The sequence below is a fragment of the Microcaecilia unicolor genome, chromosome 2 (genome assembly GCF_901765095.1).
Source record: "Microcaecilia unicolor chromosome 2, aMicUni1.1, whole genome shotgun sequence".
Classification (NCBI taxonomy): domain Eukaryota; kingdom Metazoa; phylum Chordata; class Amphibia; order Gymnophiona; family Siphonopidae; genus Microcaecilia; species Microcaecilia unicolor.
Window position 1 is genome coordinate 114281393 of NC_044032.1, and position 13027 is coordinate 114294419.

The window sequence follows — 13027 nt, forward strand, 5'->3', positions numbered from 1 at the left end:
AATATGAATATAAACATTGAAACATATGAAACCCATAAAGGAATATAATAAAGAAATAAATAAATAAAATGAAATAAAATAAAATATAACTGGATAAAACACATAATACCACCATCAATTCGGTTACATAACAAGAAAGTGTGTAAATGAGGGGAAACATACATAAAGGGCAATATTATACAGTACACGTGCAGAAAATTGATACTCATCTAATAAACACTATTCTGGGCCGATAATCAGTATAGACAGAAGAAAATAAGACTGCAGTAAAACCTTTAAAAAGTATAAATGTCACAATGGCAATTTTTGAAACGGTAAAAAGAAAACGTATGTTATGGGACATGTCCAAAGGATAGAAATAAAGATAGAAAATGTGACAAAGGTCAAGGAGCAAAAAGCAAGAAGTGTTAGACAACAAATGTAAGCTGTAGAATGAAAAAAATTTGTAGTAACAAAGATGGTAAGGGGTGCCCCAATGAATAAGTTTCTCAAGAAGCAACGGTGGTCCTTATATGGTCACCCGCAGAAGTTATATCTATATATTATGCAGTGTAGCACTCATAATATTGGCAATGCTACTGTATATAGATGTTCAAAAATCCAGAAAAACTTCCGCAGGGGTTATAGCTATACAGTACAAACTCAGACTCTTTACTCTGCAAAAAATTACCATGCGTTACCTAAAGAAATCTATCTCATCCGGAATACTATTAAAACATAAAATCTAAATGCGGGGTAAGCTCTAATTTATACTGTGCGTGGAAACCCTCAGTTGAAGTGCTTATAGACCACATAAGGACTGCCGTTTTTTGAAACTTTTTGATCAGGGCACCCCTTACCGTCTTTCTTTCTACACATTTTTTCTCTCTACAGCTTACATTTATTGTCTAAAACTTCTTGCTTTTTGCTCCTTGATCTTTTAGTCACATTTTTATCTTTATTTCTATTTTATTTCTATCCTTTGGACATGTCCCATAACATATGTTTTCTTTTTAGTTTCAGCAATTGCCATTGTCACATTTATACTTTAAGGTTTTACTGCTGGCTTATAAGGTATGTTCTTCTGTTAACACTATCTGCCCAGAAAAACATTTATTAGATGAGTATCAATTTTCTGCACATGTACCAAATGTTGCCCTTTATGTACATTTCCCCTCATTTACACACTTTTTTGCTAAGTAACCAAATTGATGGTATTATTTATTACATGTATTATTTTCAGGCTATATTTTATTTATTTACTTTATTATATTCGTTTATGGATTTTATATGTTTTAATGTTTATATTCGTATTATGTATTGATTTTTAATTGTAATTTTTTATTGTTTCATTAAGAACTCTTGACAAAGGCTTGGGGACCAAAACACGGCCCATGTTGTGTTTAGATTGTCAGCACCATTATATTTGGACAATAAACGTTTTTACTGGTCAACTTGGAGACTGTTTGGCATCTTCCACTCCAGCATTCTGGTTATATTCTCTTGTGGAAGACTTTTGTTGTCCAGTTCTGTTTCCAGAGACATTTAAATACCTATATGGCATAAATGCACAGGAGGTAACTCTCTTTCAATTGAAAGGAAGCTCTGGAGTGAGGGGGCACAGGATGAAGGTTATAGGGGATAGACTCATAAGTAACATGAGAAAATTCTTTTTCACGAGAAGGGTGGTGAATCCGTGGTGAATACAAGAAAGCTAGGGACAAGTACAGAGGGATGTTGAAGGAAGAGGAAAGGACAGTAGATGGCATGGATGGGCAGACTGGATAGGCCATATGGGGCCTTGTTTACTAAGCCACACTAGAGGAGAATTAGCGTTTTTAGTGTGCGCTGTGTAGACACCCATAATATTCCTATGGGCATCTACACAGTTAGCACATACTAAAAACGCTAGCGCACCTTAGTAAACAGGGCCCTTGGTCTTTATCTGCCTTTACTTTTCAACGTTTCTCTGTTCCTCATCCTGCAACTGCAAGGTCCAAACAGGAACACAGACACATACCGTTTCCTGCAATCAGATTAGGCCCTAACTTGATCAAAGCCTAAAAAACAAGAGACAGGACATTAAATCATATCCTAAAGGAAAATGGATGCCAATGGACTTGCCTCAGTATTAGGGACGTGTGGTCATGAGTATTCAAACGGCTGATGATTCTTACAACCATGTTCTTGATCAATTGAAAGCAGAAAAACATTATTACAGTTCCATTCCATTATTCCCAAAAAGACATAACCCAAGACTGAGCCAATGTTTGTAAATGAGTTGAAAATAAATAAGGACACAAGTACCAAATCACCCTTAAGTATTTAAAAGAACTTTAGACAATCTTGGAAATATGATCTTTAAATCTTATCCTATATAATAATTCTCACCTTCAACGTTCTGAGGCTGCCTGGAACCGTGGTTTCCGGCCACAGCTGCTCAGGAAAGTGGAGTAGATAAAAGTGACGTCACACATCCCACATCAGATTGGCCAGTAGAAGGGAGAGGGGTGGAGCCGCGATGCAGGGAGCAGCGAATCAGCACAACACAGGGAATGCACAGCAGCAGGAACAGAAGCCCCGCCCCCTCACACATCATAATAGTGACATCAGGGAGAGGGGAGGAGCCGTGATGCAGGGAGCAGCGAGTGACCAATGTGGAGGGGGAGGAGGAGCTGTGATGCAGGGAGCAGCGAGTGTCCAATGTGGAGGGGGAGGAGTAGGGAATACTCCTCCCCCTGCCTAGGAATCCAATTTAGTGCTGAAATCCATAGGGGAGGGGGGACACCCGTGGAAGACTGACTCCCAAAACATTAATTGCAGGAAGCCAATACCTTGCTAGTGCCCGTTTCATTGGTTTCAGAAACGGGCCTTGTTTTTACTAGTGCTATATAAATCTCAACTCTGTATTGAGCTAAACACTTATATCACATGCTAAAAACCTCACTGGTATGCTAAACTTAACAAAAACAAGAACCATACCACTATCACTGCAAATACACAAGGCTTCCATCTTTACAAAGCTTAGTTTTAATTTATGATCAAAAACCAGTTCTGAATAAAATCTCAAACAGAATTTCTGTTTATCACTTATGGGTTCCCTCAAACTGTAATCAGAACCTAGACATCACCTGACAACACAAAATCGTAGACCAACATCACATATAGCACTACATAAAGAGACTATAGATAATAAAATTAAAGAGACTATTTTACTGCTTGACCTTCTGTGTGTACTGTGGACCACAGTGTTAGTCACTTGTATCAGGTGTTTTTCCACAGAGAGCAGGACTGATCAGGCACACAAATGGGTGATGTCTTCTGAAGGCACAGTGACTGAACTACTCTCATAGCTCAGAACTTAAGTACATAGTTCTGAGCTTGTGCAACCCTTCCCATATGTGGCAGCCTTCTCAGCTCCTCAGTTAATTCTGAAGCTTAAATAACAAGCAGCCCTCAGAGAGGTGGGAAAGAAAATGAGCCTGATCAATCCTGTTGTCTACAGGAAACATCTGTTACAGGTAAGCAATGTTGCTTTTTCCAACGAGCAGGATTGAGTCAGGCACATGTATGTGCGACTCCTAAGCCTAGGGCTACTTTAAGTGTCTGTAGTTTTCCAATATAATAACATCAGAACTGCAATACTAGGTCAGACCAAGGGTCCATCTAGCCCAACATCCTCCTTCTAACAGTGGCCAATCCAGGTCACAAATATTCATCAGAATCCCATAGCAAGATTCCATGCTATTTACACCCCCCCCCCCCCCCCCAGGGTTAAGCAGTGGATTTCCCCAGGTCTACTTTAATGGTTGATGGACTTTTCTTCCAGGAAATTGACCAAACCTTTATTAAACAGTGGAGATGACCAAGGACCAGAATGTAGCCAAAGTTATATATTTTTAAAACTTTAATAAACAAATGGACATAAAATCATGCAAAAAAAATACATGAACTTCAAGGAAAACGCGACACAGGCCGTGTGTCAGTGATAGTGCCTGCTTCAGGAGTCCAATGTATACAAATCTAGTCCAGAAAAATATAAACATACATAGTATAACTGTATGGATGATGAAATGAGAACACAAATGAGGATAAATATCCAAACCCGTGAAGAAAATGGGCAGAATATGTGCTCATCGTGTAGGATGCATCTGAGATAGTGAGATAAGAGTAAGAAACGAACTGACGGTGTGTAAAAATATAGTGAATAAAAGATTCTTAAATTGACATGCATGAATGGACAAAAAAATAACTTTAGCTGGAGTGGAAAAAGGTATACTGGTAATATTAAGAGGGCATGGGTTTGGATATTTATCCTCATATTTGTGTGTTGCTCTTCTCATTTCATCATCCTTACAGTTGTACTTAGATATTATTTCATTTTTCTGGACAAGATTTGTGTACACTGGACTCCTGAAGCAGGCACTACTACCCAGGGGCGTAGCCACGGGTGGGCTTGGGTGAGCCTAGGCCCACCCAGTTTGGGTTCAGGCCCACCCAGCAGTGAAGGCAGCGGAACGGAGGGAGCAGGCTGAGCTCCGTTCCTGTATCTGCCTCCCTCTCCCTCACAGCAGCGCTTCCCAGACGCTGCCTACCGCCGCCACGATCGTGCAAGATCTACCTCTCTCCGTCACGGTCTCAGGCTCAGCACTCAGCAGCAGCGGTAGCGAATCATATCATACACGCTACCTCCTTCTAACCTGGAAGCGTCTCCTCTGCCGCGTCCTGCCCCAGCACTGCAGAAACAGGAAGTTCTGATAATGGGGGGCGGGACGCGCAGAGGAGACGCTTCCGGGTTAGAAGGAGGCAGCAAGTATGATTCGCTACCGCTGCTGCTGAGTCCTGAGACCGTGACGGAGGGAAGTAGTGGCGGCGGTAGGCAGCATCTGGGAAGCGCTGCCGTGAGAGAGAGGGAGGCAGATTCAGAAAGGGAGCTCAGCCTGCTTCCACTGTAAATTTTTTGGGGGAGAAGAGGGCGGGCAGGTGGAATGGAATGGAATGGGAGGGAAGGATGGGGGCAAAGGAGAATCTCAGGACATGGATGGGAGTGGGAGGGGAGGGCAGGGCAGGGGAGAGAGGAGAATCGCTGATGGCTGTAGGGAGGGGACAGAGGAGAAGAGAGAATTGCTGGGACTGGGTATGGATGGATAGAGGGGGCAGGAGCAAGAACAGAATTGCTGGGTATGAATGGATAGAGGGGGGCAGGGGAGAGAAGAGAATTGCTATGGATGGATGGAGGGGAGAGGAGAGTTGCTGGACATGGATGGATGGAGGGAGGGCAGAGAGGAGAGGAGAGTTGCTGGACATGGATGGATGGAGGGAGGGCAGGGGAGAGGAGAGTTGCTGGACATGGGTGGATGGAGGGGAGGGCAGGGGAGAGGAGAGTTGCTGGACATGGGTGGATGGAGGGGAGGGCAGGGCAGGGGAGAGGAGGGTTACTGGACATGGATGGAGGAGAGGGAAGGGAGAGAGAAGAAATGCTGGACATGGATGGAAGAGTGAGGAAGGAGATGAGATGAGGGAAAAGGAAGATAGGAGAAAAACTTCACATGGATGAAGAAAATAGGCAGTAGCTGGATCCACTGGACAGTCAAGTCTGCGGAGGACCCAGCTTTTACTTACGGATATAGAGCAAGAAATGAAGAAGAAAGGCAGAAAGTAAAGAAATAAATGGAAAGAAAGCCCTGGAAACGGAGTTAAGAGGACAGATAGCAGCAGAATCAGATACTGGGCCAGCATGATCAGAAAAACAAAGTCACCAGACAAGGTAGAAAAAATCATTTTATTTTCATTATAGTGTTTGGAATATGTCCACTTTGAGAATCAGGTGTTCAACATTAAAAGTTTATATTTATTTACTTATTCTATCCCACATTAAACATGAATTAGATTTGATCCTTGGATCATTAAAATTTTTTTTTTCCTGGAGAGAGTAATGCATTGCCTCCCCCCCCCCCCCAAAGCTCTCTCCCTGGCTATAGCCAGCTCTGCAATTTTGAGGGGAGGTGGACCGGGGGGGGGGGGGGGGGGTGCATAGGTGGACTGGGGAGAGAGCCTGTTGTTAAACATTTACCAGCACACCACTGTCTAGTGCCCACCCATCCAACCTGTTGGCCCACCCAAAAATTGACTTCTGGCTACGCCACTGCTACTACCAAAACATTGTTGAGTCCTTCTTGACACTCGTGTTAGGGCTGACTGTTATCAGCACTGTATAAAAGGCACTCCTGAAGAGGTTGGCTGCAGTGGTCCACCACTGCAGCATTAGCCAAACTCAAAGTGGTGGATAAAATTAACTAGAGAGGTTGACAGTTGGATTCCACTAGAATTTTAGGTCTCATGTGAGGATGTCTCATCTTTAGACAGACCAGAGTCACAACATAGATACTGTCATGTAACCCAACAACTGAAGATAAACCCTGGTTGTAGATTTGGATGCCATTTGTATGATACAAACATGGGAACTGAGAGCCCGCATTCTGTCTTCTAGCAAGAAGACCTGTGTGTCAGTTGCATATGTCTGAAGAGCAAGAGGGGGTGTATATATGTGTATGTGTTTATTTTTACTCTAAGTCTTAAAAGTATCTTTGCCAAGCAACAGTTTCTAAAGATAAGTGTGTTCATGAGTAATACAATACCAGGTATCAAAAGAACAAAGAAACACATCAAAACAGTCTTCAAAATACGTATCAGATCCAATATACAGGGTGAGGCCAAAAACAAAAAAGTAACCCCCTAGAGGTTTTCGCCATTTTCTCAGCAACCACTTTTGAATTTCACCAAGAAATTTATGTACTTAGTTATCGTACTTACATATTATTATTAAGCAAAATTTAATTATCTTATGCTATGTTGATGTTACTGTGTGTTAAAAATGCTTAAGCTAGAACACAGTAAAAACGTCATTCTAACAATACAATTAACAATGTGTCAGAATTTCACAGGCACTGTAAATGCTGTGTCCACCCTCAACTTTAACAAAGACCTTCAATCACTTTGGGAAGCTCTTGTTCTAGATCATCTGCAGTGCTTCCTTGAGTTTGGTGATTGTTTGCGGCTTTGAGTGAAGCTTGTGATAGGCCTCCAACACTGCTCCCCAGATAAAAGTCTACGCCTCTTTGATATCATTAACAGTAAGCTGTTACCCCATTTTTGTCAAATAATGCTAGTTTTACAGTGCAAACATTTTTGAACATGTGAAAAACGCTGGGCGGTCATGCTAAAAAGTCTAACTTCACCATGTTTAAAGATACTAATTACGTGTATGTGCCAAGTAGAATGAGATTAACAATAAAGCTGCAAAAATGTCATATTGAATTTCCAAGCGGTTGCTGAGAAAACAGCAAACTACCTTAGGTGGTTACTTTTTTTGGCTCACCCTGTAGATAATTAGCACAAAAATACAAAATGATGGCTAATATTCTCATGTTAATTATCTTGTGGACTGCTGTAACTGATATCAAAAGAAGGGGAGATGAAGAACCCAACCACCACTTAGTAGCCAACAACAAAAATGTCAACTAGGATGGCTCAAAAATATATATTAACAGCATACATTTAATTAGACGTTTACAAGGGAACTTGAGGCAGAAAAAAGTGCACCCAACCGAAGCACCCAGGACACAACAAAAAACTCCTTTCACTGTTTGAGTATCTTTAGTTACATCAGGGAACATCCTGATCTTACTATTCAAAATATAATCCCTCCTGATGCTTAAAACACACCTGCAAAAGACAGTATCATATCTTAAAGGATACAACCAATGCTGCAAAACAAAACATCAGAAATCTCTAAGACTTTCAGTGGGTTTTCCCCCCTTTGCTCTAGGTACATAGAAAATCCTAGAAATCGGGGTTATAGTCTTTTGACATATCTTCAAAATTTCTGTTAAACATCATCTGACAAGTTCAAGATGATCTTAAAGGAAGCCAAAAAAAATGTATCAAATACGGATCAGATAACCTTGCTCATTCTCCAAAGCTTCCATTTCGACCTAAGAATTATATTATTCTTAAAAAAAAGACAAAGCAATACATTGGTTTACAAAATCAACATTTTAACTAATGTTATAATTAGTGAAGAATTATTATTATATTTGTACTTCCCTCTTCTGTTAAGGTTTTTCTTATTGTTGTAATCCGCTCAGAATTTTCAAAGAAAAATCTGAACAGTAGTTACTGGATTCACATTTTGGGGCTCTTTTACCAAACCATGCAGCAATGCCAACGAAGCCCATTCAAAGTGAATGGGCTTTGTTGGCATTGCTGCATCTGGAATCACTAGTATGGTTTAGTGAAAGAGGCCCTCAGTCACAAATTGTTTCAAACTGGTGATTTCCAATTCAGAAGCTGAAACCTTTGCCACATAATCATCTACTTTTATGGCAAGCTCATTCATCTGGAGAGCCAAAGCCTGACCAAGTTCCAAAGTGGCTTGGCAAATGATTTCCAAAGTAAAATGTTCAGGATGGCGAGAAGCAAAGGGAAACAAAAGGGTGCATTACAAGAACACTGATCTGAAATTTCATAAAGTGTACTATTCTGTTAAGGAAAAAGATATAGCAACACCTGCAGCCATCAAATCTGGTGCCTTTCCAACTCCAAATCTCAAATCTGCTCTCCACATCCAGCCCTGACACAATCCTACCTGAACCGGGAAATCTGCTCTAACAACCTCAGACCTGCACAATGCCAGCAGCTTCTGTATACATCTGCATGGCATTGGCAATTTCAGGGGATGACGTAGCCACACCTGCCGGGGGGGGGGGGGGGGGGGGGGGAGGAGGGTATCCACTGGTTTTGGCCGAGTGTAGTTTCTAATCCTGGAGACCCCACTGGTCCACCTGCCATCTTGAGCAACGGTTGCTCTTTCAAGCATCTCTCCTGGGGCTCCTGACATGCCACAAATGTATCCTTGGGATCTGTAGCAAAAGAAACCAATTGCTACAAGGGACAGATCTGCAATTTCCCTTTAAATTTACCCATTAAAAGGTAAATTATTTCCAAGGTCAGGAGCCCCAAGAAACTCAGCCATCAATCTGGAAACCTTCCAGTGCTCCCACCCCCAATGCCTTTCCATTTGCTGGAACCTACCCATACCTACAGTGTCCTCGGCTATTAAGCAGGCAGGGCAGGCTCACTCATGCAGGGGAAGAACTGCAGAGCTAGAGAGAGAAATCTAAGCTCTGCAAAATTCTGTATAGTCCTGAAAAAGGTCTAAGACCTGCACCCTAGACAAGTGTCAAGTCTGCCTATGCCATATGGTCCTGAATATGATCCTAATTCAGATTATCTATCCTCAACATGTCTTAATGAGGGACCAGAGAAGCTTCCAAAAACAGCATTCTAAATTAATCTGGTGGACTAAATTGGGAAAGTAAATTCTAGGAAGGATTTATAATGAAGTCATTTTAAACTGAAGATAAAGGAAAATTAAAAAAAAAATGTACAGTATGTGGACGAAGCAATTACAACTTACTGTGTGCATAGGTTCTGAGAAGGAATGTATTTCTTATTCCAACTACATTGTTTACATTCAAGTCAAACTCCACACCACTAGATCAAGAAACAGAGAGCAAAGTCAGATTTTACAAAATATCTAAATATTCCTTTACATGGGGAAAAATGCATTAAATGACAGAAGAATCTTAATGGTAAATTTATCAGAATGAAACCCATGTTTATATACAATCATGATTTCTTCTCTAAGCAGGAAGTTTCTGGCTTCTAAATGCAAAGTGCTCTTCACAGTACCTTCTATAGTTTTCAAGGATAATTATGAATCCTGATTTTGTTCCTACCATCTGGCATTAGTTTGTACTCTCTGACATTTGGTTTAAGGCAGACTTGGTGGTGGTTTCTGTCTGACCTATCAGATTGACTGTACATTTGTCTTTTAGATTGTAAGCTCCTTGAGCAGGGACTGTCCTTCCATGTTAAATTGCACAGCGCTGCGTAACCCTAGTAGCGCTTTAGAAATGTTAAGTATTAGTAGTAGTAATAGTAGTAGTTTCTGACAAAGGGTGAGAATATCCTCCCTAAACTGGTTATAGATGGAATGCTCATCTTCTTTAAGTTCCTGAATCCATAGCCCACCCATTCAACTTAATTAAGGAGCATACCCAGATTATTGTAAATAAGTGGCAGTGGCCCTCTTGAAGAAGTCAACTGTGAAACCTCCGAAAGAAAACCTTTGCTGTTCTTTGTTCCTTTAGAGTGACTAAGGTGCACTGGGCAGAGAAATGCTGGCAAGTTCTAGGCTGCATCACTCTATACTGGAGATTGTAAAAGCTCAGGTTCTCTGCCTCCATCTGCTGGTAGGGCAGCATTGCCTTCAAACTGGACTGGTCTAGAAGGATGAAAAGGAAAGCGAAAGCTACATACCTGTAGAGGGTATTCTCCGAGGACAGCAGGCTGATTGTTCTCACTGATGGGTGACGTCCACGGCAGCCCCTCCGATCGGAGACCTTCACTAGCAACAGCGTTTGCTAGCCCTCGCATGTGCATGCACGACCGTCTTCCCGCCCAAACGCGCTCGTGCTTGTCAGTCCAGTACATAGCAAAGACATAGACAAGGGAAGACACAACTCCAAAGGGGAGGCGGGCGGGTTGGTGAGAACAATCAGCCTGCTGTCCTCGGAGAATACCCTCTACAGGTATGTAGCTTTCGCTTTCTCCGAGGACAAGCAGGCTGCTTGTTCTCACTGATGGGGTATCCCTAGCCCCCAGGCTCACTCAAAACAATAAACATTGGTCATCGGGCCTTGCAACGGCGAGGACATAACTGAGATTGACCTAAACTTATACAACTAACTGAGAGTGCAGCCTGGAACAGAATAAAAATGGGCCTGGGGGGGGGGGGGGGGGGGAGTTGAATGCCCGAACCGACTGTCGCGTCGGGTATCCTGCTGTAGGTAGTAGTGCGATGTGAATGTGTGGACAGATGACCACGTCGCAGCCTTGCAAATCTCTTCGATAGTGGCTGACTTCAAGTGGGCCACTGACACTGCCATGGCTCTAACACTATGAGCCGTGACATGACCCTCAAGAGTCAGCCCAGACTGGGGGTAAGCGAAGGAGATACAGTCTGCTAGCCAATTAGAGATGGTGTGTTTCTCGACAGCCACTCCCCTCCTGTTGGGATCAAAAGAAACAAACATTTGGGTGGACTGTCTGTGGGGCTGTGTCCGCTCCAGATAGAAGGCCAATGCTCGTTTGCAGTCCAATGTGTGCAGCTGACGTTCAGCAGGGCGGGTATGAGGACGGGGAAAGAATATTGGCAAGACAATTGACTGGTTCAGATGGAACTCCGACACCACCTTCGGCAAGAACCTAGGGTGAGTACGGAGGACTACTCTGTTATGATGAAATTTGGTATAAGGAGCATGAGCTACCAAGGCTTGAAGCTCACTGACCCTGCGAGCTGAAGTAACTGCCACCAAGAAAATGACCTTCCAGGTCAAGTACTTCAGATGGCATGAATTCAGTGGCTCGAAAGGAGGTTTCATCAGCTGGGTGAGAACAACATTGAGATCCCATGACACTATAGGAGGTTTGATGGGGGGCTTTGTCAAAAGCAAACCTCTCATGAAGCGAACAACTAAAGGCTGTCCCGAGATCGGCTTACCTTCCACACGGTAATGGTATGCACTAATCGCACTATGATGAACTCTTACAGACGACATCGATGCCAGCGATAACCTCGGTATCGAAGACGCTGGATCACCAGCAGAAGAGCTGGGTATCGCAGACGTCGATTCACCGGACGATGATCTCGGTACCGAAGACGTTGAAGCACTTGACGAGGCCCTGAACAGCAGATTCCACTGGGCCAATCTCACCGCCTGAGTCCGCTTCTTCAAGAGAAGGCAGAGAGTACAGGCCTGGGGGCGATGCCCGGCCCCCAGACACTGAAGGCAACAAATGTGCCTATCAGTGAGGGAGATAGTCCGGCTGCACTGGGTGCACTTTTTGAAGCCGCTGGTAGGCTTCGAGGACATGGGCGGAAAAATCGCACCGGCGAAGTCAAAATTCGCGATGATGGCTAAGGGCACAAAAAATTTTAGAAAAAACCTGTATGGGCGGCGAAAAAAGCCACACTCGATCACGAAAGGAAACTTATGGGAAAAAAACTCGACGTAAGTGGATTTTTTTTTTAAAAACTAAGAAACACATGACGTGACAAAGAAAACCGGACACTTCTGAACGGAAGAATGCAACGAAAAGACGCGAGGGGTCTCCTGGGGGCGCAGACCGACCAAAAAACAGCCGTCCTGAGCTGCGGAAAAAACAAGACTGACGAACACGAGCGCGTTCGGCCGGGAAGACGGTCACGCATGCGCACGGTGCATGCGCACGCGAGGGCTAGCAAACGCTGTTGATAGTGAAGATCTCCGATCGAGGGGCTGTCATGGACGTCACCCATCAGTGAGAACAAGCAGCCTGCTTGTCCTCGGAGAATAATGATTTACCAAAGTAAAGGGACTGTCTGGAACCTGTCCAAGCTCTGAGCAGATACAAATATACGTATTACTCACAAGAAGTGTACTTTTACCCACATGGAGTGAGAGTATTCCAGGAGCTGCACTTAGATCAAGGAAGAGAAACTACTTTCACATCAATGCATGCCACACTTATAGAAGAGATCTGCATAAAAAGCAGGTGCAGATCTCTACAAGTATTTTTTGCTTCAGACAATTTTCCAAGGGAAAGAATACACACACTTTCCCTTTGAGAACTGGTACAAGGCCACAGATAAAAATGACCACCAACTTTGTATCAATGTATGCTGTTTGAAAACAGGGCACCCTGCATCATCTTATTCTTGGTTCCTGTTTGTTTTAAAAAGAAATAAAAGCCATCAACACATAAAAATTATAACTATTCTGAGTGATTTAAGTCCAATGGAGCTCTCCTTCACATTAGTTTTAGACTATAATGTAAGCTAAAAAAAAAATAAGGTGTCATTCCGAGCATTTCATATATCTTCTTGGTTATCTTTTTTATTTCCAGAAACAGTGACTGTCATAAAGAGGGATGCTTCTTGCAA

At 42.8% G+C, this 13027-nt stretch overlaps 1 protein-coding gene across 1 annotated transcript in view; it reads right to left on the bottom strand.

Moving 5' to 3' along the window:
- TENT2 (terminal nucleotidyltransferase 2) overlaps positions 1-13027 on the bottom strand; it is a 245491-nt gene that overhangs the window by 65334 nt on the left and 167130 nt on the right. Inside the window, exon 8 of the mRNA XM_030191942.1 lies at positions 9458-9534. Coding sequence (XP_030047802.1) covers positions 9458-9534 — 77 coding nt within the window. The remainder of the gene's footprint in view (positions 1-9457; positions 9535-13027) is intronic.